A 26,010-nucleotide genomic window follows, 5' to 3' on the forward strand; every position below is an offset into this window, starting at 1 on the left:
AACGGCCCATCGTCTTGGCCTTGAATTACTCTTGTTGGTTCCAGAGCTTTTGGGACATTATTTCCTATCAAAAGTTCTACCTTGTCGTTAGGTTTCATCTCTGGTATATTAATCTCTTGTAAGTATGGCCATGCCTTTAATGCATCTTTGCCTGTTATGATGTCATCTTTGGTTACAGGTATGGTATCCTGAATATATGTGTCAGGTAGTTCTATGCGATTTTCACCACCAATGTCTGAGACAATCAAGTTGGCTATCTTGTTAGTGTCTATGCACTTAGTACCATTAATGGTCTGCACACGAATCCTTGTCTTTGCTCCTGTTGCGGACAGTCTGTATTGGAGGCTCTTTGTACAGAATACTGCTGTACTCTTGCTGTCTAGCAGTGCATAGGTATTAACTTGTCTTCCGGAGTTCGGAGAATACACTGTGACTGGCACCACCGACAGCAAAGAGCTTGCGCCGGCCCCCGTAAGGCCACACGCCATGGAGGCATCAGCAGCGTTATCTGGCTTCCTTTCTCTGTGTAAAATTGTAGGATGCATTTTCATACATGTTCTACACTTCAGTTTTTTCTTGCAATCTTTTGCCCGATGAACACCCTTCTTCAAGCATGCAAAGCAGAGGCCTTTCCTCTTTATCACTGCAATTCTCTCTTCATATGGTTTTTTTTTTTTTTTTTTGCAATCTGATGTGTTGTGTGATTTGTTATCACAGTCATAACACCATTTTGGGGGTGATTCCTTTGCATCATTACCACTTGATTGTTTACTATCCTCAGTGGCATGTGTGGAGAAGTTTAACCTTCTTTTGTTGGCTTTGAATGGTGGATTTTTACTCTCCTTGGTAGTACCTTGAATATTCCCATAGACAGGATTAGACACAATTCTCATCTGCCTGTCCACAAATGATACGTAATCTTGAAACCCTGCCATGCGACCTTCCACTTCCTGTATGGTATCTACTTTAATTCTCCATTGATGTCTAATAGGGTAAGGAATCTTCTCAAGCAGCACCTTGACTGTAGCTGAATGATCTATCTCATTTAGACATTCCAAATTCTTCATGGTATTTAAATATTCACCCAAGAATATTGCATAACTTGACCACGCCTTTGCATCATCACGCTTTAACTCTGGCCAACCTCTAGCCTTTTTCTTAAAGGCTTCCGCTATCACAAACTTATCCCCAAACTTCTTCTTCAAATGCTTCATTGCTTCTTCAAACCCTTTTGGGCCCTTGCTCAGGTATCCTTTCACCACATGATTGGGTTCACCACTGGTGTGTTGGTCTAAGAAATACAACTTATCCATCTCATTATCAGTTTTTGCTTCTATGCAATACCTGAATGACTCAATAAAGCTACAATATTCTAGGGGGTCACCATCATATGACTTCATCTTTCTCTGAGGTAATGATGCATGTTTACTTTGCTTCAGAATTGCTGATGCCAAGGTACTTAACATTTGGTTTTCAGATGACACCGGTGGCTTCTTATCGTCACATTTTACCTCTCTATCTCTTCCACCTATATCATCTTCTTCTATTTCCACATTGTCATTCACTCTACTCATTCTGTTGGCTGAGACTTGTGGAGTGGGGTCTAACCATGGATTCTGGTCCACAGTACTTGTGTTTCTATTTATGACTTGATTCTTGTAATCTTCACTACCGGTAAGTTGACTTGGATACTGCGGTAGCTTTTGTTGTACTGGATTCATTGGGCCATAACCTGTTTCCTCGCGGTGGCTGTATTTGCACGGGTTCACTATGCTTTGTGTCTGGTCCTCGTTTGACATTGTTCTACCAGATGTATTGTGCTCCGATCATGCGGTTGCCCTTGTTGTACGGATTTGAGTGTGGTCCTCACGGTAGCCACTGATGTACGGATGCAACCTACTGTGGATCTGGTTCTGCGGTGGCTGTTGTTTTACCATATTGCTATGAATTTGGTTCTGCGGTGGCCATTGATTTACCATATTGCTATGAATCTGGTCCTGCTGTGGCCATTGATGTACCGGATTCAATCTACTGTGAGTCTGGTCCTGCGGTGGCCATTGATGTACTGGATTCAATCTACTGTGAGTCTGGTCCTGTGGCGGCCATTGTTCACGGATTCAATCTACTGTGAGTCTGGTCCTGCGGCGGCCATTGTTTTACCGGATTCAATCTACTGTGAGTCTGGTCCTGCGGCGGCCATTGTTTTACCATATTACTATGAATCTGGTCCTGCGGTGGCCATTGATGTACCGGATTCAATCTACTGTGAGTCTGGTCCTGCGGTGGCCATTGTTTTACCATATCCATGTTACTATGAATCTGGTCCTGCGGTGGCAATTGTTGTACCGCATCCACATCGCTACGAATCTTGTCCTGCGGTGGCTGTTGTTTTACCATATCCATGTTGCTATGAATCTGGTCCTGCTGTGGCCATTGTTGTATCGCATCCACATCGCTATTAATCTTGTCTTGCGGTGGCAAATGCTGTACCAGATTCAACATGTTGTGAGTCTGGTCCTGTGGTGATTGTTGTTCTACCAGGTCCACTACGCTCTGGTCTTTACCATTTTGTTGTTGTGTAGGTGGTGATCTTATTACCTGTTCTTGTTGTAGTGAGTTTTTCACTGGTTGCAGTTCTGATGGGTTTTTCATTAATTGTTGTGGGGGTTTCACCATTTGTTGCTGCGCAACTGTCTCTAGTTCTTGCGATGGAATTTTTACTGGTTGTTGATGCGAAACTTTGACTGGTTGAATCTTTTGTTCAGAAACTGGTTGCCTAGAACTATGTGCTGTTTGTACCTCTGCTGCTCTTATTATCGCTTGGCGATGCTTTCATCAACCGTCATACTACCGGTATCGGTATCATTATCCGAGACACTATCTCTTTCTGAGTAGTAATTATCTTCATATAACTTTGTAATAGCTCTTGCTGCTTCTAACTCTACCTGTATTTGCATCTGCTCTTGTTTATATGCTTCATCTTCTAATTTCCTTTGTAATTCTCTCATATTTTCCTCCATTTCATGCCTTTTCTTCAAGACTGTGGCCTTTGCGGTCAACTCTATTTCTTTGGTCAATGCCCTTGCTCTTTCTGAATATCTACTTGATGCGCGGCTAGATGCACGACTAGATGCATGGCTCCTTATTGACTTTGATGCTGAACATTGTGAGGCACGATCTGAGTCTTTTGCAATGAAGTCTCTTGGTCTTAGAGTGGGGCTAGTAGGTTTCGATTCGTCATGGCCGTAAGTCATACTACTGCGCCACCTTTCCACCTTCTCATGATGACTTATCTCGCTGTGGGTATCCCACGGCACTCTCAACCGTCCATAGTCGGCCAGCCTGGTTTCTTTACCATTTCTCTTCCTTTCTGGGAGTTGCTCTGCTGGCCTATCTTCTTGTAGCAATTCACCACCAACAGCCCCATATACATCACTTCCACTACCATCTTTGCTGCCAGACATTTTGTGTAGATTCAAGACTATTTATGATAAATCTTGCTGTAGTTTACTAGGTACAGGTCTTGTATTTCCTTCTTGTCCAACACCGTCTGGGCCGCACAACACCACAACAGCGCCCTCTATATCTCTAGGGAAAATCGAGCGTGACCCGTGTACACATGTGGCTGTCAGTTCATGAAAACTTTTTTTTCATAAAAACAATTTAAGCTTATCCACTTTATCGGGGTTTTTGAGGACCAAAGCGCCTTATTTCGACGCAAATAAGATGATATTTAGTATCTAGAAGATGTCCTTAGTTCATTTATAGGTAACCAGCACGCTTTGGCAATTCCTTCATTGTGAATTTCTCATTTTCTTCATAAGTTTTAACTTGAATGTAGAGCCTTTTTGAAGCATTATTTCTCTACCGAGCAAGCCTATGTAATTACCGGTAAACTAAAATTCACCTCTCGTTTTAACTCCTTCTCATACTGCCAAATTACTCAACTGGACGATGCATGTATCTTTCGTCTTTCATTTAATGTAGAAACAGCAACACAAAGTCTCAGGATTCAGTATTTGTAGCTATTTGTAGGTCTTTTGTAGGTTAAAACTTAGTAAGAGATCCAGGTAAATACAGCTTGCTCCAATTCACGAGTGGCCAATCAATCGAACTTGTATCGATCTATCAAATATGCAAATGAGCCTAAATTAGGGGCGCACAACCAGAAATTGGCACCAACAATATCCTTTAAAAATGTTTTGATCGGGAACGTATTTTGTCCTTCACGTACGCCATTATGTGTTGCGACCGACGATTTAATTGGTTTATATTAGTTTGATAGCTGTGGGTATTGTCCAGGTCTAGAATTGAAAACTATGTAATGGGTTGTTAGAAATATTAATAAATGATCACATCAAACAACCGTGTGTGGAAGACGACTTTAATCTTCTATGTGAATATGTTAATCATGGTGTAGACTGCTGTTACTTTCCAGATGTCAAATTGTCAATTTTAGCATAAGGCCAAAAAAAATGTTGTTTGCTTGCCCTCGTCCGACCGACCGTCTCGGCAGCCCCGACCGTAGAACTTATTTTTTTTGAAAAAAGTTTTTTTTTTGCAATTTTCCCAAAAATGGCATGTATTTTTCGTCTGAAAAACTGATGATTTAAAAGAAACGTTGTAAAATACTATTTCCTGCATGTTTACGTGTCCGGCGCGGCTGTACCTGACTGTCAGGTTCCGCAATTTTGTATACCACCTCAGCGTCTAAACTCTAATACAACCTACTATCGACCTGCACATTTAGGATGTCGCATCTATGGATGAGTTTATTTACAGGCAAAATATAACCGTGCATATTGTTCACGAATGGATACAATATAGCAGATATAACTATAACTTTTCCCGACCGACCTACCCAATTTCTAAAATCCATTCGAGGGCAAGCAAATAATTTTTTTTTTTGGCCTAACATTAGCGTTATTATGAAAGTTAGAATTAAAGACAGTAATTTGCCTGTGACATCACCTGTCAATCAAACTGTTTGTTTACAAGTTATTGTGATGATATCTCAACATAGCGGAAAACATTGCGTCTTATGGCAAGTTTTGCGCCTTCAAAGATACAAACTGTCTCAAAAGTTAGGTCTTAGTGATTGAAAATTTTCTTTCCTAAATTAGAGACCATGCCAACAATGCGTTGATAAATATTTGAAGTGAATGCTCTTCTGCGTCCTTTTATTTTTTAATCAAATATATTGCTTGATTTATCATTCAATTTATATAATACAGGAATTATTGTTAATGCAAGAGATGGAGCCCATTCAAGACAAGCCTAAGAACCCAGAGAATGCCATAGAAATCGGCAGGGCTACATTTGCATGGGATAAAGAGAGTACTGGCTCAACAGAGTCCAGCATTGCGAGTTTACAGCAACAGCAGCCAGAGGAAGGGAGCGATAATCAGCTACAGCAGAAGAATGGAGAGATGGAGATTTTGCTTGATGATAGCTCAAGTTTGGTCACATGTCTTTTTGATATGAATTTGGTTGTTAAAAAGGTGTGTATATTATTGGTTGACAACATTTATTTATGCCAATTTGTTTGAATAAATGAGAGTGTTGGTAGATATATGCCACATATGTGAGAATACTTTCTGCCGCAGTGTGACTTTTCATCATGCCGCTTGCACTTTTCTGCAAGCGGCGCAGCACACTGCTGAGCAATACACCACAGAGCAGCAGTGGCATGTCTGAAAGCCAGTGTATCAGCTCATCAGTACTGCTCTGTGCTCATTGGCCAAAATTTGTATCCTGTTCTCATACATGAGAGTGGCGTTGCTATCAAGTTAACTCGAAGAGTGATCGATATATTGGCTTGCTGCTGGTCACCGCTAGCATTTTGAACCAAAATCGTCGGCAAAGTGTCAAGTCAGGAAAGTATGAAACAAGAATATTTGGAAGTTGTTTAAGGATGCAAGATACAGTGCATATTGCAGGAAAATTGTATGCATGATCTTGTGTAATGTTCTGCATAGAATGTAAAATTTCTATAAAATTATTACCTAGCTACACCCCCAGCTAGGTACTCTAATGCTATCTGATTCTGCTATTTTCTTCTTTCTGGCAACAAAACTTCAAAATGCTTATCCTGCTACATATTACGTAACTTGCACACATGTATCGGCTATACCCAGTACTCTTAGGGTGTAAACAAAATTGGGGTCAAAGGTAATTAAAGGGGCATTTCTGGTATATAACCAAATACCTTCAAAATGCTTCTTCTGCCACATAGCACAATGATGTCACTTGCAGATATGCATCGGCCTTACCCAGTGCCTCTAACTTGTACACAGACTTGGGGTCAAAGGTCATTGAGGGGGTAAATTCTTATTTTTTTTAAAGCATTTTCGGGCATCTGTAAGGGTACAGGGCTCAAACTCTGTGACAACAAACTTACTGACCAGGGAAACACTTTGGAACACAATGCAGGGGTCAGGTCAAAGGTTATCTGGGGTCAAATCTTAGAATTTCATTTTCTGAACATCTAAAGAGTACAGGACTCAAACTCGGTGACAATAACCCTCATAACCAGGGGAACATTTTGCAGTTACCTTTAAAACACCAACATGCCCCAGCTAGGTTTGTGGGCTAAGACCACCATATAGTATTAACATTGTATTTTATTTCATATAAAGGGTTCTCTTGTAGGCATCTGTGGGAGTGTCGGCAGTGGTAAAAGCTCATTAATATCCGCCCTGCTAGGCCGTATGGTGAAAATGAACGGCACCGTAGCACTAGAGGGTTCCATAGCATATGTCTCACAACAAGCTTGCATATTCAATGCAACTGTAAAAGAAAACATCTTATTTGGGGATGATTATGATGAGGAGAGATATGCCAAAGCCATCGATGCTTGTAGCTTACAGGAGGATTTAGATATCTTAGCACAGGGAGATGAAACTGAGGTAAGATTGATGGATTGATTGATGATTATGATGAGGAGAGATTGCCAAAGCCATTGATGCTTGCAGCTTGCAGGATTTAGATATCTTAGCATACGGAGATGAAACGGAGGTAAGATTGATTGATCGATTGATGATGAAGAGATGAGGATTTAGACATCTTATAGGGAGATGAAATGGAGGCAAGTTGACTGATAAAATGAGCAAGTGAGAATTTGTAATATTACAAATTATCTTGGTCACCAACTTGTTGAATTGTCTTGTCACGAACTTAGTTTATGAATTTTGTTAATGATAACTTCAGTACCATATTTACATTGTCAAAATATATACTTTTTTACAGATCGGTGAAAGGGGTATTAACCTAAGCGGTGGTCAGAAGCAACGTGTTAGTATGGCAAGAGCGCTTTACTCCAATGCAGATGTGTACCTATTAGACGATCCTTTGAGCGCAGTGGACACTCACGTAGGACAGCATATCTTTAGACATTGCATTAAAGATGTGTTACAAGGGAATGGGAAATCAGTTGTATTTGTCACTCATCAACTACAGGTAGGTTTATTATGTGTGTACATCTACAAAGAACCCATATCAAATGGATGCACTTGTCGGCTGCTACATGTGTCGCTTTTTACTTAATATATAGGAATAAATATACCAGACTCATCTCATGGGAGGTCACTTCAAGTCATCCCTAAGTCACAAACATGTACAAATGTTCTTGGCCGTAACCAAGAACCAACTATTCCTTAACCATGTGACGTGGGGATGATTTGAAGTGACATCCACTGGAGTTGAGTCTGGTTATTATCCCTAGCTATTATGTCTCATGCAAAATTTTGATGGTCTAATTCTTTCACAGTGAAATAATTGTAGGATTATTTGACCATCGAAACCATGCTTTCAAATGTAGATGGATCTGTTCAATTTCACTGCTTGTGAATATTACACTGTGAAATTTATAGACTTCTCTTTGTCTACTTTGAACAGGTGACTTCAAACTAAAAATGTCTGCAGTAATACGATTATGTAAGAAACTGAAATCAAAACCGAAACTGCTTTCTACAAGTTTTTGGTTTATAAAAAGGGTACAGACAAAGCCATTGGTAATAAAACCTGTCACGAGTTTAGGTAGGACAATGGAAAACAATATGATCAATACCCAAACTAATCCTAAAACCTTTAGTTTGAAATGAATCAGTGACAGTTTTCTGATGAGGGTGAATTTTATGAAATACCAACCTGACTACACAATTTCACTGATGCTATAACTTTTCTAGGATAGTCTGAAAAGTTATATTTGACCATGGTATTTGGGTGCATGCAGAGGAACATTTAATTAGTCACAAATTCACCCTAATTATCGCCCAGGGCACTTACCTTTATTAATAGTAAGTAATTTATAATGGGGTGCTTTTGCTTACTTCTACAGACTAGAAAATATGCAGGCTATTGACCAACAGCCAAAGATCCCATGCTTTGTATGCTGTGAATTCTCACATATTCATGAGTCTCTAGATCATTCGGTAGTCTGTGTCTACCAAATCATGCCAGTGTTGTGTACCTTTGCATTATGCAATAGAGCATTGCGTGTCTATATGCAAAAGATAAAAAATAGGCGGTACATAAGTATGTGCGTAGCAGTTTCATCTCTCGCACTTCATGGAATGATTGCCACTTTACCTGTGTGTGAATAGTTAGAGGTTAATAACTGCACATCGGTTATTTGGAGGGCATTGTGAAAAATCTAAACATTTTGCCTTTGGAACTGAGGAATATCCCGAACGCCCCAAAGGATATTCCGAGGTGCAAAGCAAAATGTTTAGATTTTTCACAATGCCCGACATATTACCGATGCAAAGTTATTAACCTCATTCATAACCGTCACTTTAATCTCTTCACCTTACAAAATAACAAAAAATTTTGCTCAAAAGTTTATTAAAATAGATGATTTTTACATCTTCCCCTTTCCAAAAATCGATCAGGCTAAAACAGGATGACCAATAACAAAAGTGCATATCACAATCTGTGCAAATATGGCAGCATGCAATCCAAATACGGCAGCCAGCGTGCGCAGTTTGTTTGACGCACAACAACACGCAAACGCTGGTCAATTGTGTGCGACATTGGAACAATTACGCATTTTGCGGTCAATTGTGAGATATTAATGACCTCGATTTGCGTTTGTGTTTTCACAAATAACTAAATGTAATTGGATTGCACGCATCGTGTTTAATAATGAGGTTATGAATCTGTTTTAGTCTGTGTTTACTACATTATAAAAGGTTAATGATGTTGCAGCTCAAGTTAAAAACAGGGGAAACAGTGAAAAGCGTGGAAAATTAGTCATGCAAAAATTTCTACTTGCACGGTAATTTGTCTAAATGTATAGTATGTTCTTGTCATACAGTACTTGACAGACTGTGACTATGTTGTACTGATGCGTGATGGTAGAATAGCTGAGGAGGGTATACACAATGACTTAATGACCAAAGATGGAGAATACGCCAAATCTAATACTTACATTTCATATGGACGCCAAACGAAGACAATAACGATATGTTGCTGGACACAAGCAGCAATCATGAATCAAAGACAAGTCTTGATGGGGCAAGTCATCATAGCTTGACTTCATCAATAGATGAGATCGGAAGCAAGAAGGACGTGAGGCCAGACTTCCTAAGCTCTTCATCTGATATATCAATGGTAGACAAACTGAAATATGAAGGTTGGTAGTAAAGGGTATGGTGATGCTACATGTAGCAGGCTCAGTGATTGTTATTTCAGTTTTTTGGGACAAAGGTAAAATTTTGTTTTACATGGCCAATTTTCAATTTTACACTATTTGAAGGGTTGAAATTTTCACCTCCCTGACAAAGACCACACTAATCAGGAATTTCAATAAAAGTCTTAACTTTCATTGTGTCTCGTTATCACAGGCGGTTTGATTAAGGATGAATCTGTGGAAGCCGGAGTAAGCCAATTCCAGACGGCGCTTTCCTATATCAGGGCATGTGGCGGGTTTATCGTAGCTTTTTTGGTGCTGTTCCTCTTTGTATTGTTTATATTTGGTAATATATTTAGTAATTGGTGGCTCAGTTACTGGTTCCAACAAGGTGATGGGGTAAGTGATAAAAAGTAGACTGTATTGAAAACTTGGATTATTGCATTCCACCTCTTCCAATGGTGCACTGGTCAGTGATGGCACCAGGAATTTTTTTGAGGTGGGGGAGCATTAAGGGGAAAAGTGAATTTCAAGGGGGGAAAATCGCATAAGTGTACATAATGGGGGGGCAAGACAAACATTTGCCTCTTTGCCCCATGGCTTCCTTAGCATGTGCAATAAATTAGCACTTCGTGAATGGCACCCACTGCTGTGAGTAAAACTTAGAGAAGACACCTTACACTTCCCATAATGCTATCAACAAACAGAGCACATCCAGGTCCAGATATGTTTATTTCTTAAATATCAACCAATGTTTAGTCAATCTATTCTAAGAATGAAACAAAGGGAACCTGTACAAAGTAATGGGAGTGTCATTTGCTGAAAAGAAGTGATGCATCATGCTGCAAAGGATTCTGGGAAGGGAAATATTGCAATGGATTCTGAGATGGGTAAGATATCTTCTATGAGTAAAACTATTCTTTGTGATGAGACTCATGGGAATCGCAATATTTTGTGATGGATAGATACCTATCCCAAACATGGATTCTAAAGTGATTTATTTACATGTATTTATGCTCATATTTTGTTTTTCAGGGTGCATCAATGCTTTCATCTAATAGCACATCATCAACAGATCTTGGTAGCATCCTGGACAACCCAGATCTATGGATATATCAGATTATCTATGGGTGCTCTGTACCAGCCCTCATACTGATTACTCTCTTTAAATCAGTAGTATTCACAAAGGTTAGTCATGATGAGTAGTAGTATCTTAGACAACCCAGATCTGTGGAAGTATCAGATAATCTATGGGTGCTCTGTACCAGCCCTCATACTGATTACTCTCTTTAAGTCAGTAGTATTCACAAAGGTTAGTCATGATGAGTAGTAGCATCCTGGACGACCCAGATCTATGGAAGTATCAGATAATCTATGGGTGCTCTGTACCAGCCCTCGTACTGATTACTCTCTTTAAATCAGTAGTATTCACAAAGGTTAGTCATAATGAGTAGTAGTATCTTAGACAACCCAGATCTATGGATATATCTGATTATCTATGGGTGTTGTGTACCAGCCCTCATACTGATTACTCTCTTTAAATCAGTAGTATTCACAAAGGTTAGTCATGATGCGTAGTAGTATTTTGGACAACCCATATCTATGGATGTATCAGATTATCCATGGATGCTCTGTCCCAGTCCTCATGCTGATTACTCTCTTTAAATCAGTAGTATTCACAAAGGTTAGTCATGATGAGTATTAGTATCTTAGACAACTCAGATCTATGGATGTATCAGATTATCTATGGGTGCTCTGTACCAGCCCTCATACTGATTACTCTCTTTAAATCAGTAGTATTCACAAAGGTTAGTCATGATGCGTAGTAGTATCTTAGACCACCCAGATCTATGGCTGTATCAGATTATCTATGGATGCTCTGTCCCAGCCCTCATACTGATTACTCTCTTTAAATCAGTAGTATTCACAAAGGTTAGTCATGATGAGTATTAGTATCTTAGACAACTCAGATCTATGGATGTATCAGATTATCTATGGGTGCTCTGTACCAGCCCTCATACTGATTACTTTCTTTAAATCAGTAGTATTCACAAAGGTTAGTCATGATGAGTAGTAGTATCTTAGACAACCCAGATCTATGGATATATCAGATTATCTATGGGTGTTGTGTACCAGCCCTCATACTGATTACTCTCTTTAAATCAGTAGTATTCACAAAGGTTAGTCATGATGCGTAGTAGTATCTTAGACCACCCAGATCTATGGATGTATCAGATTATCTATGGGTGCTCTGTACCAGCCCTCATACTGATTACTCTCTTTAAATCAGTAGTATTCACAAAGGTTAGTCATGATGAGTAGTAGTATCTTAGACAACCCAGATCTATGGATGTATCAGATTATCTATGGGTGCTCTGTACCAGCCCTCATACTGATTACCCTCTTTAAATCAGTAGTATTCACAAAGGTTAGTCATGATGAGTAGTAGTATCTTAGACAACCCAGATCTATGGATGTATCAGATTATTTATGGATGCTCTGTACCAGCCCTCATACTGATTACTCTCTTTAAATCAGTAGTATTCACAAAGGTTAGTCATGATGCGTAGTAGTATCTTAGACCACCCAGATCTATGGATGTATCAGATTATCTATGGGTGCTCTGTACCAGCCCTCATACTGATTACTCTCTTTAAATCAGTAGTATTCACAAAGGTTAGTCATGATGAGTAGTAGTATCTTAGACAACCCAGATCTATGGATGTATCAGATTATCTATGGGTGCTCTGTACCAGCCCTCATACTGATTACTCTCTTTAAATCAGTAGTATTCACAAAGGTTAGTCATGATGAGTAGTAGTATCTTAGACAACCCAGATCTATGGATGTATCAGATTATTTATGGATGCTCTGTACCAGCCCTCATACTGATTACCCTCTTTAAATCAGTAGTATTCACAAAGGTTAGTCATGATGAGTAGTAGTATCTTAGACAACCCAGATCTATGGATGTATCAGATTATCTATGGGTGCTCTGTACCAGCCCTCATACTGATTACTCTCTTTAAATCAGTAGTATTCACAAAGGTTAGTCATGATGCGTAGTAGTATCTTAGACAACCCAGATCTATGGATGTATCAGATTATTTATGGATGCTCTGTACCAGCCCTCATACTGATTACTCTCTTTAAATCAGTAGTATTCACTAAGGTTAGTCATGATGAGTAGTAGTATCTTAGACAACCCTTGTCTATGGATGTATCAGATTATTTATGGGTGCTCTGTACCAGCCCTCATACTGATTACTCTCTTTAAATCAGTAGTATTCACAAAGGTTAGTCATGGTGAGTTGAAGTATCAGATTATCTATGCTAGAGGGCCAAATCCATGTATACCAGTTGTTCGGTGTCAACTTATTTGCATATTAATGATACATTTTAATAAGCTCATTGGCAAATTTTATTCAGATATATTTTAGGGGCCAAACAATAGTTCTTGTTGCTTTCAAATTTCAGACAACTCTATGTGCAACCACTCATCTCCATGATAAGGTCTTCAACAAAGCAGTCTCCTGTCCGATGAGTTTCTTTGATACCACCCCATCTGGAAGGATATTGAACCGGTTCTCTAAAGATATGGATGAAGGTAAGAATCAGTCAATAAATCAATCAATCAATACCACCCCATCTGGGAGGATATTGAACCGGTTCTCTAAAGATATGGATGAAGGTAAGAATCAATCAATCAATCAATCAGTCAATCAATCAATACCACCCCATATCTGGGAGGATATTGAACAGATTCTCAAAAGATTTGGATGAAGGTAAGAATAAATCGATCAATCAATCAATACCACACTATACCTAGGAGGTTATAAACAGGTTCTCTAAAGATATGGATGAAGGTGAGAATCAATCAATCAACGTACCCCCAAATGATTTGCAAATTTAGAAAATCCCATAAGAAAATTGCCAAAAAATGGCTTGTGCCCCCCACTCCCCATCAGTGTGTTTGTCTAACTGTAGTTGTATTTCTACATCTTTGAGTAGTAGATAGAACATGTGTAACTCATCATCATCAAGTCTTCCATGAGAGTCTCTTTTGATAGTGTCAAATGATTTACTCATATCGAGTAAAAGAATAGTTATTTCATAATTTGATGATGTTATTGCTCTTTCAGCAAGCGTTTTGGTGGTAAATAAATGTTCTGTTGTTCCTCTACCTGACCTGTATGCTGCTTGAGTTATCAATATACGGCTGTTTAACTTTTCTGCTGTTCTTGTAATCATGATTATGGCAAGAATTTTTCGAAGTTCAGAGGGAAGAATTATAGGTGTTAAGTTTTGTGGTGGTCCCTGTTTTTTCCTGGTTTTGGTAAATGGTATTAATATTCCTGTCTTTACTCCTTTAGGGTGATCTCCAATTTTGGCCATATGATGGAGTAACTTTGCTATTCTGTGATGTATGATTGGTGGGCTGTGTTTAATAAGTTCAGCTTTGAGTTAGTTGGTCACATCCTGGACTTTTGTTATTATTTAGTGATTTTACAGCTTTTTGTACTTCACTTGCAGTGAAAGGTACTTCTGTTTCTCTTGGTTTTATTTCAGGTATTTCTTCTTTTGAATCAATGTGAAAAACTGTTCTAAAATGATTTGTTATGATTTGACCTCTTCAGTCATGATATGTTGTTCAACTTGTTTTTTGACATTTGTTGTTAGACCATGTTCTCCATCAACCACAAGATTTTTCTTCAAGTTTGATTTAGACTGTTGGAATTGTCTAGCACATCCTCAGAGGATGTTTAAAGGCATTCCCATAACCCAATGGGGTTTCTGACCTTAGTATGTGTGGCTTTTGTACACATGTGGTATAGTTTACCACCATACCTTGCATTGGGATTGTGTGCAAATATCTGGTGTTTTCATCCTTTTATTTAACATTCAAAACATCGAGACTTATAAATAAAATTAATGCAGTGGGACAATATGAATATTTCCTGTAAGAAAGTCAAATATAAGTTATAAGTCTCAACTATTAGCTTGTTGGCTGCAGTTTTAAAATTACCATTTTGTGTGTGTGGCAATGGGGACTTTGCCTTTAAAATTAGGTTATATTGATCAAATTTCCCAATCATAGTGCATTGTAGGAATGCCTTTAAGCCTCCTCTGGTACATCCTGTTTGAGTCATTTTTGTTGTTTTCTATTTCTTCAACCTGTTCAATTATTTTCTTTGTCTTTTCTTTTTCAACCAGTTTGTGTATTTCTTTGAGGATTTTATTCCCTTTTGTTTTCTTTTCTCTGCATTTGGTTTTATCAGTGTTAGCATTGATATCATTTCTAAGCTTTTGTTGTTCTTTGGATAGTTCTTCTTTACATTACAAATAGGTCTCTGATAATTCTGTAATTTGCATCAATCAATTATTGGTTATCTTGTTTTTTATCTTACAGTCGACGTATGTCTTCCATTGCACATTGAATACTGGATTCAATACATGCTGCTGGTGCTTTTTACCATTGGAGTCATTGCCATTGTATTTCCATGGATTCTCATCACTGTTGCAATCTTGGTGACATTCTTTATCATGCTGATAGCACTTTTCAACCGCACCATCGTTCACATAAAGCGTGTAGACAACATATCAAGCTCACCATGGTTTGCTCATCTTATGACGACAGTACAAAGCTTATCTACTGTTCATGCGTTTGGAAAATCTGATGAATTTATGAGAAGGTAAGAATGAGCAGTGTTTGATGTCTATGTGACTGCTTGTAAACTGGCCTCAAAAAGAAACTTATAATTTTTGACAAGGTCATATTTTAAAATCCTCTCCATGAAAATGAACAAAAATTGCACACAGGATTACTTCAATACTCTACTCTAAACACATGTTAGTAACCAAGCAGTTGTCCAACTGACACAACAGCAAAATGCACTGACATGGAACACCTTCCTGGACCAAAATTCACATCCCAACAGATTTCTTTTGTTAGGTTTCAATTATTCGCCTGTACACGAACAAACATTACACACAGGATAACTTTAATACTCTACTCTAAACACATGTTAGTAACCAAGCAGTTGTCTAACTGACACAACAGTAAAATGCACTGACACAGAACAGCTTCCGGGACCACATTCACAGGCGAGTAAGTGGAACCCAACAAAAGAAATCTGTTGGGATGTGAATTTTGGTCCAGAAAGGTGTTCCATGTCAGTGCATTTTACTGTTGTGTCAGTTGTACAACTGCTTGGTTACTGACATGTGTTTAGAGTAGAGTATTGAAGTAATCCTGTGTGTAAGTTTTGTTCATTTTTATGGAGAGGATTTTAAGATATGACCTTGTGAAAAATTATAAGTTTCTTTTTGAGGCCAGTTTACATACACATGGATAGTCTAATGTATTTGTGCAGAAGTATGGATGGTCTGTTTATGGGTGGTTGTTTGGGGTTGTGTTTGTACACAATGGCAATAAAGCAAAAATGTGCAATTTGCACTCAAAATAGATATTTTTCTCCACAAAATGTTAGTGTTGACTATCAGATATGTATCAATTTCAAGCTGAATAAATGGGATAAACAAATAAATTGATATTTCATTTCAGCGCCTATCATCGCCAATGTGTGTATTAGTCCTCCATCGATACTGAGGTCGATTGGTTAAACATAGCTTCGTGCATGGATGTATAAATAAGACATATAACATAAAGACGCATCTATATACACATCGATAAGTTTTGATTTTCCTGTGATAAGCTTAACATATTTTACCCAAATGCATGCTAAAAGTGCAATGAAAGGAGTACATTGCTTAACTAGGTATAAGATTGGTAAGTCCAGAGTAGTCGGTGCTAATGAGGGGAGGGGAGCTGATATGGTCACTCGGTCAGTTGATTTTTAAAAATTTATTTGCATGGTCACATATTCATAAAGGAATAGGTTCGTTCAGGTAGGTCAATTTGTCCACACTCACAATGCCTGGAGTTTCAGAACCTTCTATTCTTTATCTGGTTTCTTAATGCTCTGCGTGCTATCCAACATACATACCATCATCACTGGGCGGGAAAAACCTCATGAGAACATGGATAAAGCCTTGTAGGTCTAGACTTTATATTTAAGAGGTTGCTTCATCCATGTTTAAGGGCCAAAAGTACATGCAGGAAACACGTCATATGTGACACGATCTGGTCCATGGGGGCCAAAGGCGGCAAATTTGAAATTGAGATAAAGGTATAAATATGTAGTTAAAAACAATAAAATACATAAGAAAATAGACGTCAAAAAACTTCATAGCTTTAGAACCAAGTATGCTAGACCTTTGGTGTTTTCAGTAAATTATAGCTTATTGTATGTATAATGTAATAATTACAGTAACTCAATTTTCAAAAATGCCTCATTTGGCCCCCATGGACCAGATCGTGTCACATTTACTTTTGGCCCTTGAAAATTGATAAAGCCTTGTAGGTGTAGACTTTATATTGAATGGTTTGCTTCATCTATGTTCAAGGGCAAAAAGTACATATGAGGTTTTTCCCGCCCTGTGACGATACATTTTGTCCAAGCATGAACTGACAGAATATTGTTTTATTTTGTCACATTTTTAGGTTCCATAGATTGCTTGACGAGAACACCGTGCCTAAGATTATGTTCTTTTTAGCTAGTAGATGGCTGGCTTTGCGATTAGATGTTCTTACTGTGCTACTGATAATGACTGTTGCATTGTGCGTTGTGTTTACTCATGGTTATATACCACCAGCATACGCAGGACTGGCATTGTCATATACTACGTCGGTAAGTGGGGGTGTATGTGTGTGTTACATAGCTAGCTGGCTTTTAGATTAGACAGGCTTACTATGCTCCTGACAATGACTGTTGCATTGTGTGTTGTGTTTACTCATGGTCATATACCACCAGCATACGCAGGACTGGCATTGTCATATACTACGTCGGTAAGTGGGGGTGTATGTGTGTGTTACATAGCTAGCTGGCTTTTAGATTAGACAGGCTTACTATGCTCCTGACAATGACTGATGCATTGTGTGTTTACTCATGGACATACCACCAACATTAGCAGGCCTGTCATTGTCATATGCTACATCGGTAAGGGGGGGGGTGTATGTTGCATAGCTAAAGTAACAGATGCTAATGAATATAGCTGGCTTTTCAATACATATATCACTCCTGATGATGAATGTTGCATTGTGTGTTGTGTTTACTCATGGTCCTATACCACCAGCATTTATAACAGGACTGGCTCTGTCATATGCTACCTCGGTAGGACTTCCCACAGATGGGCAGCAGCTGCCCCTTCCTTTTCCCCTTGGCTACTCTACTGCAATGACACATACTGGCTGAACATGTTGGGCTGTGCAATTTCACACTGCATAATATGTTTGAATTTATACATTTTCAAATTGCTCCAAATTACTCAATCACTTTAATAAAAAGAAATAAGAATGATATATAAGTTTTCTTTTTTTACACAAATGCAATATTATTCTGCAGTTAACAGACGTTTCAACATGTTCATAATAAGTTTATTGCTTTTATTTAATTCTGTTAAAACCATATTACCATTCAAACAAGTGGGGACTGTTTTAGGTTTTAAGATTCAAATGTCTGCTGATAATCTGTTTATACCTCTGTTTTGTTTCTATAGCTTCTTGGTTTATTTGAATACGTCGTCCGAATGACTGCATACGTAGACGCTCATTTTACATCAGTAGAAAGAATTGTAGATTATATCAAGGTATGTGTAGAGTTGTTGCACTAGTTAGATTGCAGAAGAAGTTCTTGTTATTCCATATAATGGGGTGTATGGATTTAAAGGCAACTCCATTTGAAATCAACATGCCCTGTGTGGGAGATTAAGGTCATATCTTCCAGATAGGGTGTATGGATTGTAATTGGAATAACCCAATGCACTTCAGCAAGTATATGGGTGTAACCTATATTCTGTGAACTGTCGCTTTTCATCTGAAATAATGGACTAAATCATGTAAGCGCTGCTTTCTAATGCTTCTAGGATTCTCTTTCCTGTGTTGTGTATTTCAGAATTTAACATCAGAGGCACCAAAAAAGATCAAAGGTCATGAACCTGCAGCAGATTGGCCCAAACAAGGTCATATAAAGTTTGAGAAATTGAAGATGAGATACCGTGACAATCTGCCGTTAGTTTTATTGAGGATTTCCTTTGAAGCAAAACCAAAAGAAAAGATTGGAATAGTAGGCAGAACAGGTTCTGGTAAGTAAAAGTATAAATAGAAGGTCCTCGGTTTAAATCCATTGGATTTAATTTGGTATTGCGATGGATGGGATAGAGTGACTTAATGGTTAGGGATAGGGTACTCGGCTTTGGTGCATGTGGTCCTTATAGGCGTGAACCGGGGATGAATTCCCCAATATTTTGCCAGGGGGATGGTCCATACAATTATCCCTCCATGTTGACGACTGTATGTGGGTTACCAAATTAACCTCATATTTGGCCATTTTAGCCCCAAAAGTGCCAATTTGTTCGTGCTTCGCGCCAATTTATTCCACTTTTGCACCATATTTCACCAGTTTAGCTTCAATATGGTAAAATTTTTCACGCACTTCACGCGCATTTGTACCATAAACTTGTTCTGTCTCCAAAAGGTGCTGGATTCAATATTAATATACTTCAAGAAATCCAACCTCCTCCCCCCAATGTCAAAAAAGAAATCTACGCCACTGGTGGTCCCAGTTCTTGGTCGGGTGTTGGCTCTAGCCTCTGCACTATCCACAAGCAATCAACTGTCTACGCCTCGGCCTTGATGTTGGCGCTGTGCACCTCATCTCGCGTCAGAGCTGCGTGCCTCTTTATCGGTGCTATAGTGCGCCTCTGTTGTGATCAACTAAGGTTTTAGCTTGAAGAAAATAAGTCTGAACTGAACAATAACAGGTAAAACTAGATTTCGAATGGAGTCATCCATTTAGATAACCCTATTTGAAATTCACACTCCCTGTGTGGAAGATTAAGGTCTTCCATGGGTGCATGGATTTCAACTGGAATAGCCCATTTTTTCTATATATATCCTATACAGGCAAATCTTCCTTGGGTGTGAGCCTATTCAGACTAGTGGAGAAAGAAGAAGGTGAAATCAAGATAGATGATATCGATATCAGCGCCATAGGACTCTATGATCTACGCTCAAAACTAGCCATAATTCCACAAGATCCTGTGTTGTTCATTGGAACTATTAGGTAAGAAATAGTAGGGGTCTATGATTTGCTGATCACAGGGAAGGGGGAAAAGGGTGATTGGGGGTGCTCAACTGAAATTTTGGTAGGGGTGAGTGGTACTTCAGCATTTTTGGTGGGTCTTGTAAAATTGGGTCAAATTAAAGGCTTTGAGATAAAATTGTCCAAATTTCAGGTAATTAAGAGCTACAATTGTCAGAGTTTGAGGCTTAAAGAACTGGAGCATGATCCTAATGTTGGTCTTAAAGAGCCTGAAAAAGGGACCCTTGACCACCGCACATACCCATACCACATTTACATGTGAAAGCTCTATCCGGGAGGGGGATAGTGTATGGAGAGTACTGGTGAGACTAGTAACCAGTTAAATCACAGATTTGCAATTTGGCTATTCTAGTTGAAATCCATTACCCCCCTATAGGAGACATGACCTTAATCTCCCACACAGGGAGTGTGAATTTCAAATGGGGTTACCGGAATGAGTGACTCCATTCAAAATCCACACCCCCTGTGTAGGAGATTAAATTAAGACATGTCTTCCATAGGAGATGTGTGGATTTTAACTGGAACAGCTTAATATCAGCTCAGTATGATTTACACTCAAAGCTATCAATAATACCACAGGATCTAGTGTTGTTCACCGGAAAACCTGAAAGCTATAATGGCTCAACGCAGATTGATTTGGCAATGTGTAAATGTGGTTTAACATTTCAGATTTTCTGACAGGGTCATGGACATAAGTAGAGGGTCCCAGGATGACCAATAATGGAGCATTTGTAGGGCAGTATGTCCTTTGTGGTTGAAAAATTGATGTTAGAGCTAAAAGGGGGCAAAGTCTGCTACAAGGGGCTATCTATGCCCTTTGTACAAATTTCATAATGAAATAATGTGGTAGAGCATTGACACTGCATGGATAAAACCACCTTACATTGAAACTACATGGATATAACAACCTTCTTTGCCATTTATCTCGAAATGCACTCAATGTGACTTAACCCCCTTTAGTCCTGAGGTCTTCGATTGTAATTAAATTTTAAGTATTATGTACAACTAGATGATATTATTCTTCTGATCAACTTGTGGTTATTAAATAATGATAAATATGATGATGTTATTTAATGTTCACATTTCAGATACAACTTAGACCCATTTATGCAGTATAGTGATGAAGACATTTGGAGTGCCTTAGAGAAAACTTATATGAAAGATATGGTAAGATGATTCTCTTTTGTTTAAATGGGCTTTCCTAATTGGTACATCGATTAATACTACAGGAAGTCTCTTGGTTTTGGACTATTTTAATGGCCAAATGTGCTGACTGTATTTTGAAAATGCAAAATGCACAAAAATGCCCCAAATTTTGCGATCGTGCACTTTCCATTGTCTGATGATATGTAGAGCTGTATTCATTTTTATCAAAGTTGAACACTGATGGCGCTATTGATCTTTAATCTTGTTTGCATCTTTACAATGGGTAGACACTTATATATTCACATTAAAACATCAGAAAAATGAGTAATAAATAGCAAGAAAATTTTCTAGAAAAAATTATTATCATGAAATGAAAGGATTAACTCATATTATTTTTTTGGGTTACATTAAGGGATCTAAAATGAGTGTTTATTATGTTTCGACAGTTTTTTTTTGTGGGACATGAGAGCACCTCAGACCTATCGAATTGCATTCTGAATCTGAAACATGTCTTTCTGATATCAAATAATTTTCATTTTTGAAAATCACAATATAATACAAATTTTATGACAAATTATAAAAATTAGATATTTTTCAAATTTTTGATATATAACAGTCCTCGAAGTAAATTATATAAATCTAATGACATATTCTTAAAGTGTATGTAGCAGGGATGAAAAGCCGACGGGCAATTGAAAATTTTGACCTTTCATATTGAAGATATGGATTTTTTCCCAAAAAGACCTAATTTTTTTGGTGTTTTGGGAGAAAAAATCCATATCTTCAATACGAAAGGTCAAAATTTTCAATTGATCGTCGGCTTTTCATCCCACCTACATACACTTTAAGTATAAACCATCAGATTTATAAAGTTTACTTCAAGTACTGTTAAATATCAAAATATCAATTTTAATGATTTGCCATAAAATGTGTAGTAAATTGCAATTTCAAAAAATTATTTGATATCAGAAGGACATTCTTCGTATTCAGAATGCAATTCGATATGTCTGATGTGCTTTAATGTCCCACAATAAATACTGTCCAAACGTTCATACCCCAGCCCTTAAACTTAGAATACATGTAAATAGCGCCCTCAATTTTCACACAAATATACAATTTGTAGAATAAAAATTACCACAAAAGGCAAACAAAGATGAACAATTTGATTAAGAAAGGAAAGTTTATTAATATGTTAATATGTAAAAATAGCTACAAAATATGCGTACATTAATATGATAGCTGCTGGTATTGTCTAGGATATAATCCAGGATATAATGTTTTGTTAGAAAAAATAATAAATGATCACATCAAACAAAAGTGGCAAGTCAACTTAGAACCTGCCACTTATGTTGCTCTTTTTTGTCCATGCAAGAACACAAAAAAGTTTGAGTCGATTTGTTATTAGAATGAACCCATTTGATCGGCAAATCGGCACAGAGAAATATCACAATTGTTTTGATCATTGTCATCAATTCTCTCTACTGTACTTTTGTCTAAGCAATGTGATACCGACCTAATTAATGAGGTACATGTCAACATACTGTGCAATGGTCTGGGCTTGGCAAAAGGCCAAGACATGAAATTTATTGGCATAAAATTGTCTTCATGTGAGTCACTTGCAAGGTACAAAGAATTTTCTCATTCAGAATTAAATCATATATGTTTTCCAGTTTTCCAGCAAGATGTTGTGGTTCTTGTTTGACATCATCTATACTTGTGACACCGTCAGAGGTGTCTCAGCATCAATATCAACAACAAATCTTCAGATCAATAATGTCCGCTAAAGACGCTGGTAGAGCTGGTGAAAGCATGCCGGTGAGTGTACCAAATATAGAAGTTTTATTATATTTTCTATTCTTAATTATGTTGTTTTCAGGTAAGCAAGTTAGATAACCAGCTAGAAGCTCCTGTGGTAGAAAATGGTGACAATTTCTCAGTCGGTGAGAGACAGTTGCTTTGTATGGCTAGAGCAGTACTACGTAAAAGTAAGGTATGTAATTATTGTTGTACTAAGACACCCTCTGGCTTTAGCCAAGAAAGAAATCTATAGTCTTGACAAAATTTCAGTTGTACAGGGGTCAAAATTTAAAGTTGTTCCGATTTTCATGAAACTTATACTAAATGGTCTGTCTAACTTCAGGCAGTGAGAAAAAGATGTGTTTTCACTACCAGTTAAAATGCATATACCCCATGTGTAAAGCAGTATACAGACTTTTTATTGTAGGTACAATATTGTATGTACAATATGTACGTTATTTAATCTATTGCCATTCTATTTCCAGTAATGTTTAAGTTCTAACGAATGTTTGATGACGTAAAATCGATAATATATTTCTGCAAGATATTGTATGCAACATATTATCGATTTTTCGTCATCAAACATTCGTTAGAACTTAAACATTACTGGAAATAGAATGGCAATAGATTAAATAACGTATATATTGTACATACAATATTATACGATACATACTGAGTCTGAAGCGCTTAAGACAAGACCTTAATCTCCCTCATAAGGAGTATATACTTCAAATTGAGTTACCTGAATGGATGACTCCATTTGAAGTATACACCCCCTGTGCAAGTATTTGTTATATTCTCTTTACATTGATGCTATTCAAATGAATATTACTATAATTTTGTTCTCTTTTTTTTACAGATTTTGATGTTAGATGAGGCCACAGCTGCAATAGACACAGAGACTGACAGTTTAGTGCAATCAACAATACGAGAGGCTTTCAGTGAGTGTACACTGTTGACTATAGCGCACAGGCTTCAGACAGTATTAGATTCAGACAAAATTATGGTCATCAATAATGGAAAGGTATGATTTTTGATGATTGATAATGATGGTAGTAGTGGTGGTTGTAGTGATGATGATGATGATGATGATAGCAGCGCTCAGGATGATGGTAATTTCGGAATAACATAGTGACGTATCACGAAAATGGCCATTTTGAGACAATCACATTTGAAGTTTTTTCAACTTTTCCTGTTTGTCACACTTTACCTCAATTAAAGTGGCCCGTTTCTTTGGATGGGTATGGAAAATAGATAAGTTAGTTACATTTAATGTTAAAATACATTGTTGTCATTCACCAATTAATTGTAATTAGTCATTAAACTTATACGTCAGTATTTCAATTTTTTTGTGAAAATTTATTCAAAATTTACATACAACTCATGATACATCATGTATGTTAAATTAATATCTGTGTTAACCACACAGCTGTGATATACAGAAATAGTGGCATATGTTAAATATTTACGACATAGTGACGTACGCTATGTCATGCAAAACATGGAGGATGTTGTACACAATGTTACCATTGAGTGAGGTACATACAATCTGGTCCATGGAGGCCAAATTTGAAATTGAGATAAAGGCAAAAATATGGAGTAAAAAACACAATAAAATACCTAAAAAAATATATATCATATAACTTAAGAACCAAGGATGATGCTATACCTTTGGTGTTTTCAGTATATAACTGGGGGTAATAATTATAGAAATTCAATTTTCAATAATGCCTCCTTTGGCCTCCATGGACCAGACCATGTCACATGTAGTAACTTGTATTTGTTCTCATCATCTTTCCACAGGTTGCAGAATTTGACACCCCATCCAATCTTCTTGCCTGATCCAGTTCACATTTTAGCATCATGGTAGCTAACATGACAAGGAACAAAGAGCCAAGAGACACAAGAGACATTGCATCACATGAAATGAACTGATGACATCTTCCTGTTTTCATTTTCTTATGTCAAGGCATGGTGAATGAGGTCACAGCTCAAGTCTAGATATGTCGTTGCTTGTCACATCACATACAGAGCTATAAGTTTAATAAGATTTTAACAAACTTGTTTCACATACATATGCATAGTTATAACTTCTATACCATGGTAAACAATGGTAAATTAATTTAACAATCAGTGAGGCTAAATCTAAAACCAGAATAAGATAGCTCAGTATGTGAAACACTTTTGTCCGTTTTCTTATAGATCAGTATGTGATGTGAAGGATGATGCGACTGACAGTATAGAGAGAGATATGTGTTTGCGCTACACAGTAGACAGATAATTGAATTAGGTCTATTGTGATTTGAGATATGTGCAAAAAAGGGAGAAGAACAATTAATATATTAAAAATGTGCCAAACAGCGATGCCTTACTTTGCTCTATGTTGTGAGTTATTGATATAGAATGTAATACATTAGTCAAGGTTGACATAACTTGTGACCATTTGATAATTCAGCAGTAAATATTCAGCAAAAAGAGTGATCATTACTTTTTATGTGTGTGCTGTAAAGGAAACCTAATATTAATGTAACAAAACACAGTGCCTTAAAGATCATCATTTTAGTGCAATAAAGATGCACATGTATAAAAGAAGACATATATTTTAAAGAAAATTATGAATCTTATGATATTGTATAGTATATATAAAAGTTATGTATATAGAAGTTTGTGTGTTTTGATTTTACCCTCTTTGAGAACTCAGGGAGTGAATTGAACTTGATTTAATTCATCTGCTGAATAATTGTGTTGAGCTTGGTCTCAGATCTCGGCTCCACTCCTCATCTGATCTTACCCACCTTTGGGTTCCTCACTCTTTTAGAAAGGCTAGGGAGGGTGCATATGCCATAGGTGTTCCAAAACTATCTAATGAGTTCCTCACTGAGGTCAGAGAGGTGGAGTCGGTGTCTGGGTTCAAGTGCATCCTCAAGACTCACCTTTATTCAGCTTGTAATTGTATTACTGTTTGTTATTGTGTACGTATTTGCTTTATTTGGTGCTTATATTGCTTGAATGATTTTGTATAGTATTACTGCTTGTTTTAGTGTATTTGCTTTATTTGGTGCTTATATTGCTTGAATGATTTTGTATAGTATTACTGCTTGTTTTAGTGTATTTGCTTTATTTGGTGCTTGTATAATTGCTTGATTGATTTCGTATGTTTTCTTGTAAGGTGTTCTGTGCTTTGTAGAGTGCCATAGAAATGTTTTCATAATA

General features: G+C 37.5%; 1 protein-coding gene across 1 annotated transcript in view; it reads left to right on the plus strand.

Annotated features, from left to right (window-relative positions):
• Positions 1-24,907, plus strand: part of LOC140169311 (ATP-binding cassette sub-family C member 5-like) — a 37,532-nt gene extending 12,625 nt beyond the window's left edge. The window contains exons 6-20 of the mRNA XM_072192568.1: positions 5,235-5,501; positions 6,639-6,908; positions 7,249-7,458; positions 9,317-9,505; positions 12,297-12,431; positions 13,109-13,238; positions 15,042-15,324; positions 17,196-17,382; positions 18,251-18,340; positions 18,646-18,835; positions 19,656-19,815; positions 20,943-21,021; positions 22,877-22,990; positions 23,657-23,821; positions 24,601-24,907. Coding sequence (XP_072048669.1) covers positions 5,235-5,501; positions 6,639-6,908; positions 7,249-7,458; positions 9,317-9,505; positions 12,297-12,431; positions 13,109-13,238; positions 15,042-15,324; positions 17,196-17,382; positions 18,251-18,340; positions 18,646-18,835; positions 19,656-19,815; positions 20,943-21,021; positions 22,877-22,990; positions 23,657-23,821; positions 24,601-24,639 — 2,508 coding nt within the window. The 3' untranslated portion in view covers positions 24,640-24,907. The remainder of the gene's footprint in view (positions 1-5,234; positions 5,502-6,638; positions 6,909-7,248; positions 7,459-9,316; positions 9,506-12,296; positions 12,432-13,108; positions 13,239-15,041; positions 15,325-17,195; positions 17,383-18,250; positions 18,341-18,645; positions 18,836-19,655; positions 19,816-20,942; positions 21,022-22,876; positions 22,991-23,656; positions 23,822-24,600) is intronic.
• The last annotated feature ends 1,103 nt before the right edge of the window (positions 24,908-26,010 follow it).

Source organism: Amphiura filiformis, chromosome 14 (genome assembly GCF_039555335.1).
Source record: "Amphiura filiformis chromosome 14, Afil_fr2py, whole genome shotgun sequence".
In the NCBI taxonomy this organism is placed as follows: Eukaryota; Metazoa; Echinodermata; class Ophiuroidea; order Amphilepidida; family Amphiuridae; genus Amphiura; species Amphiura filiformis.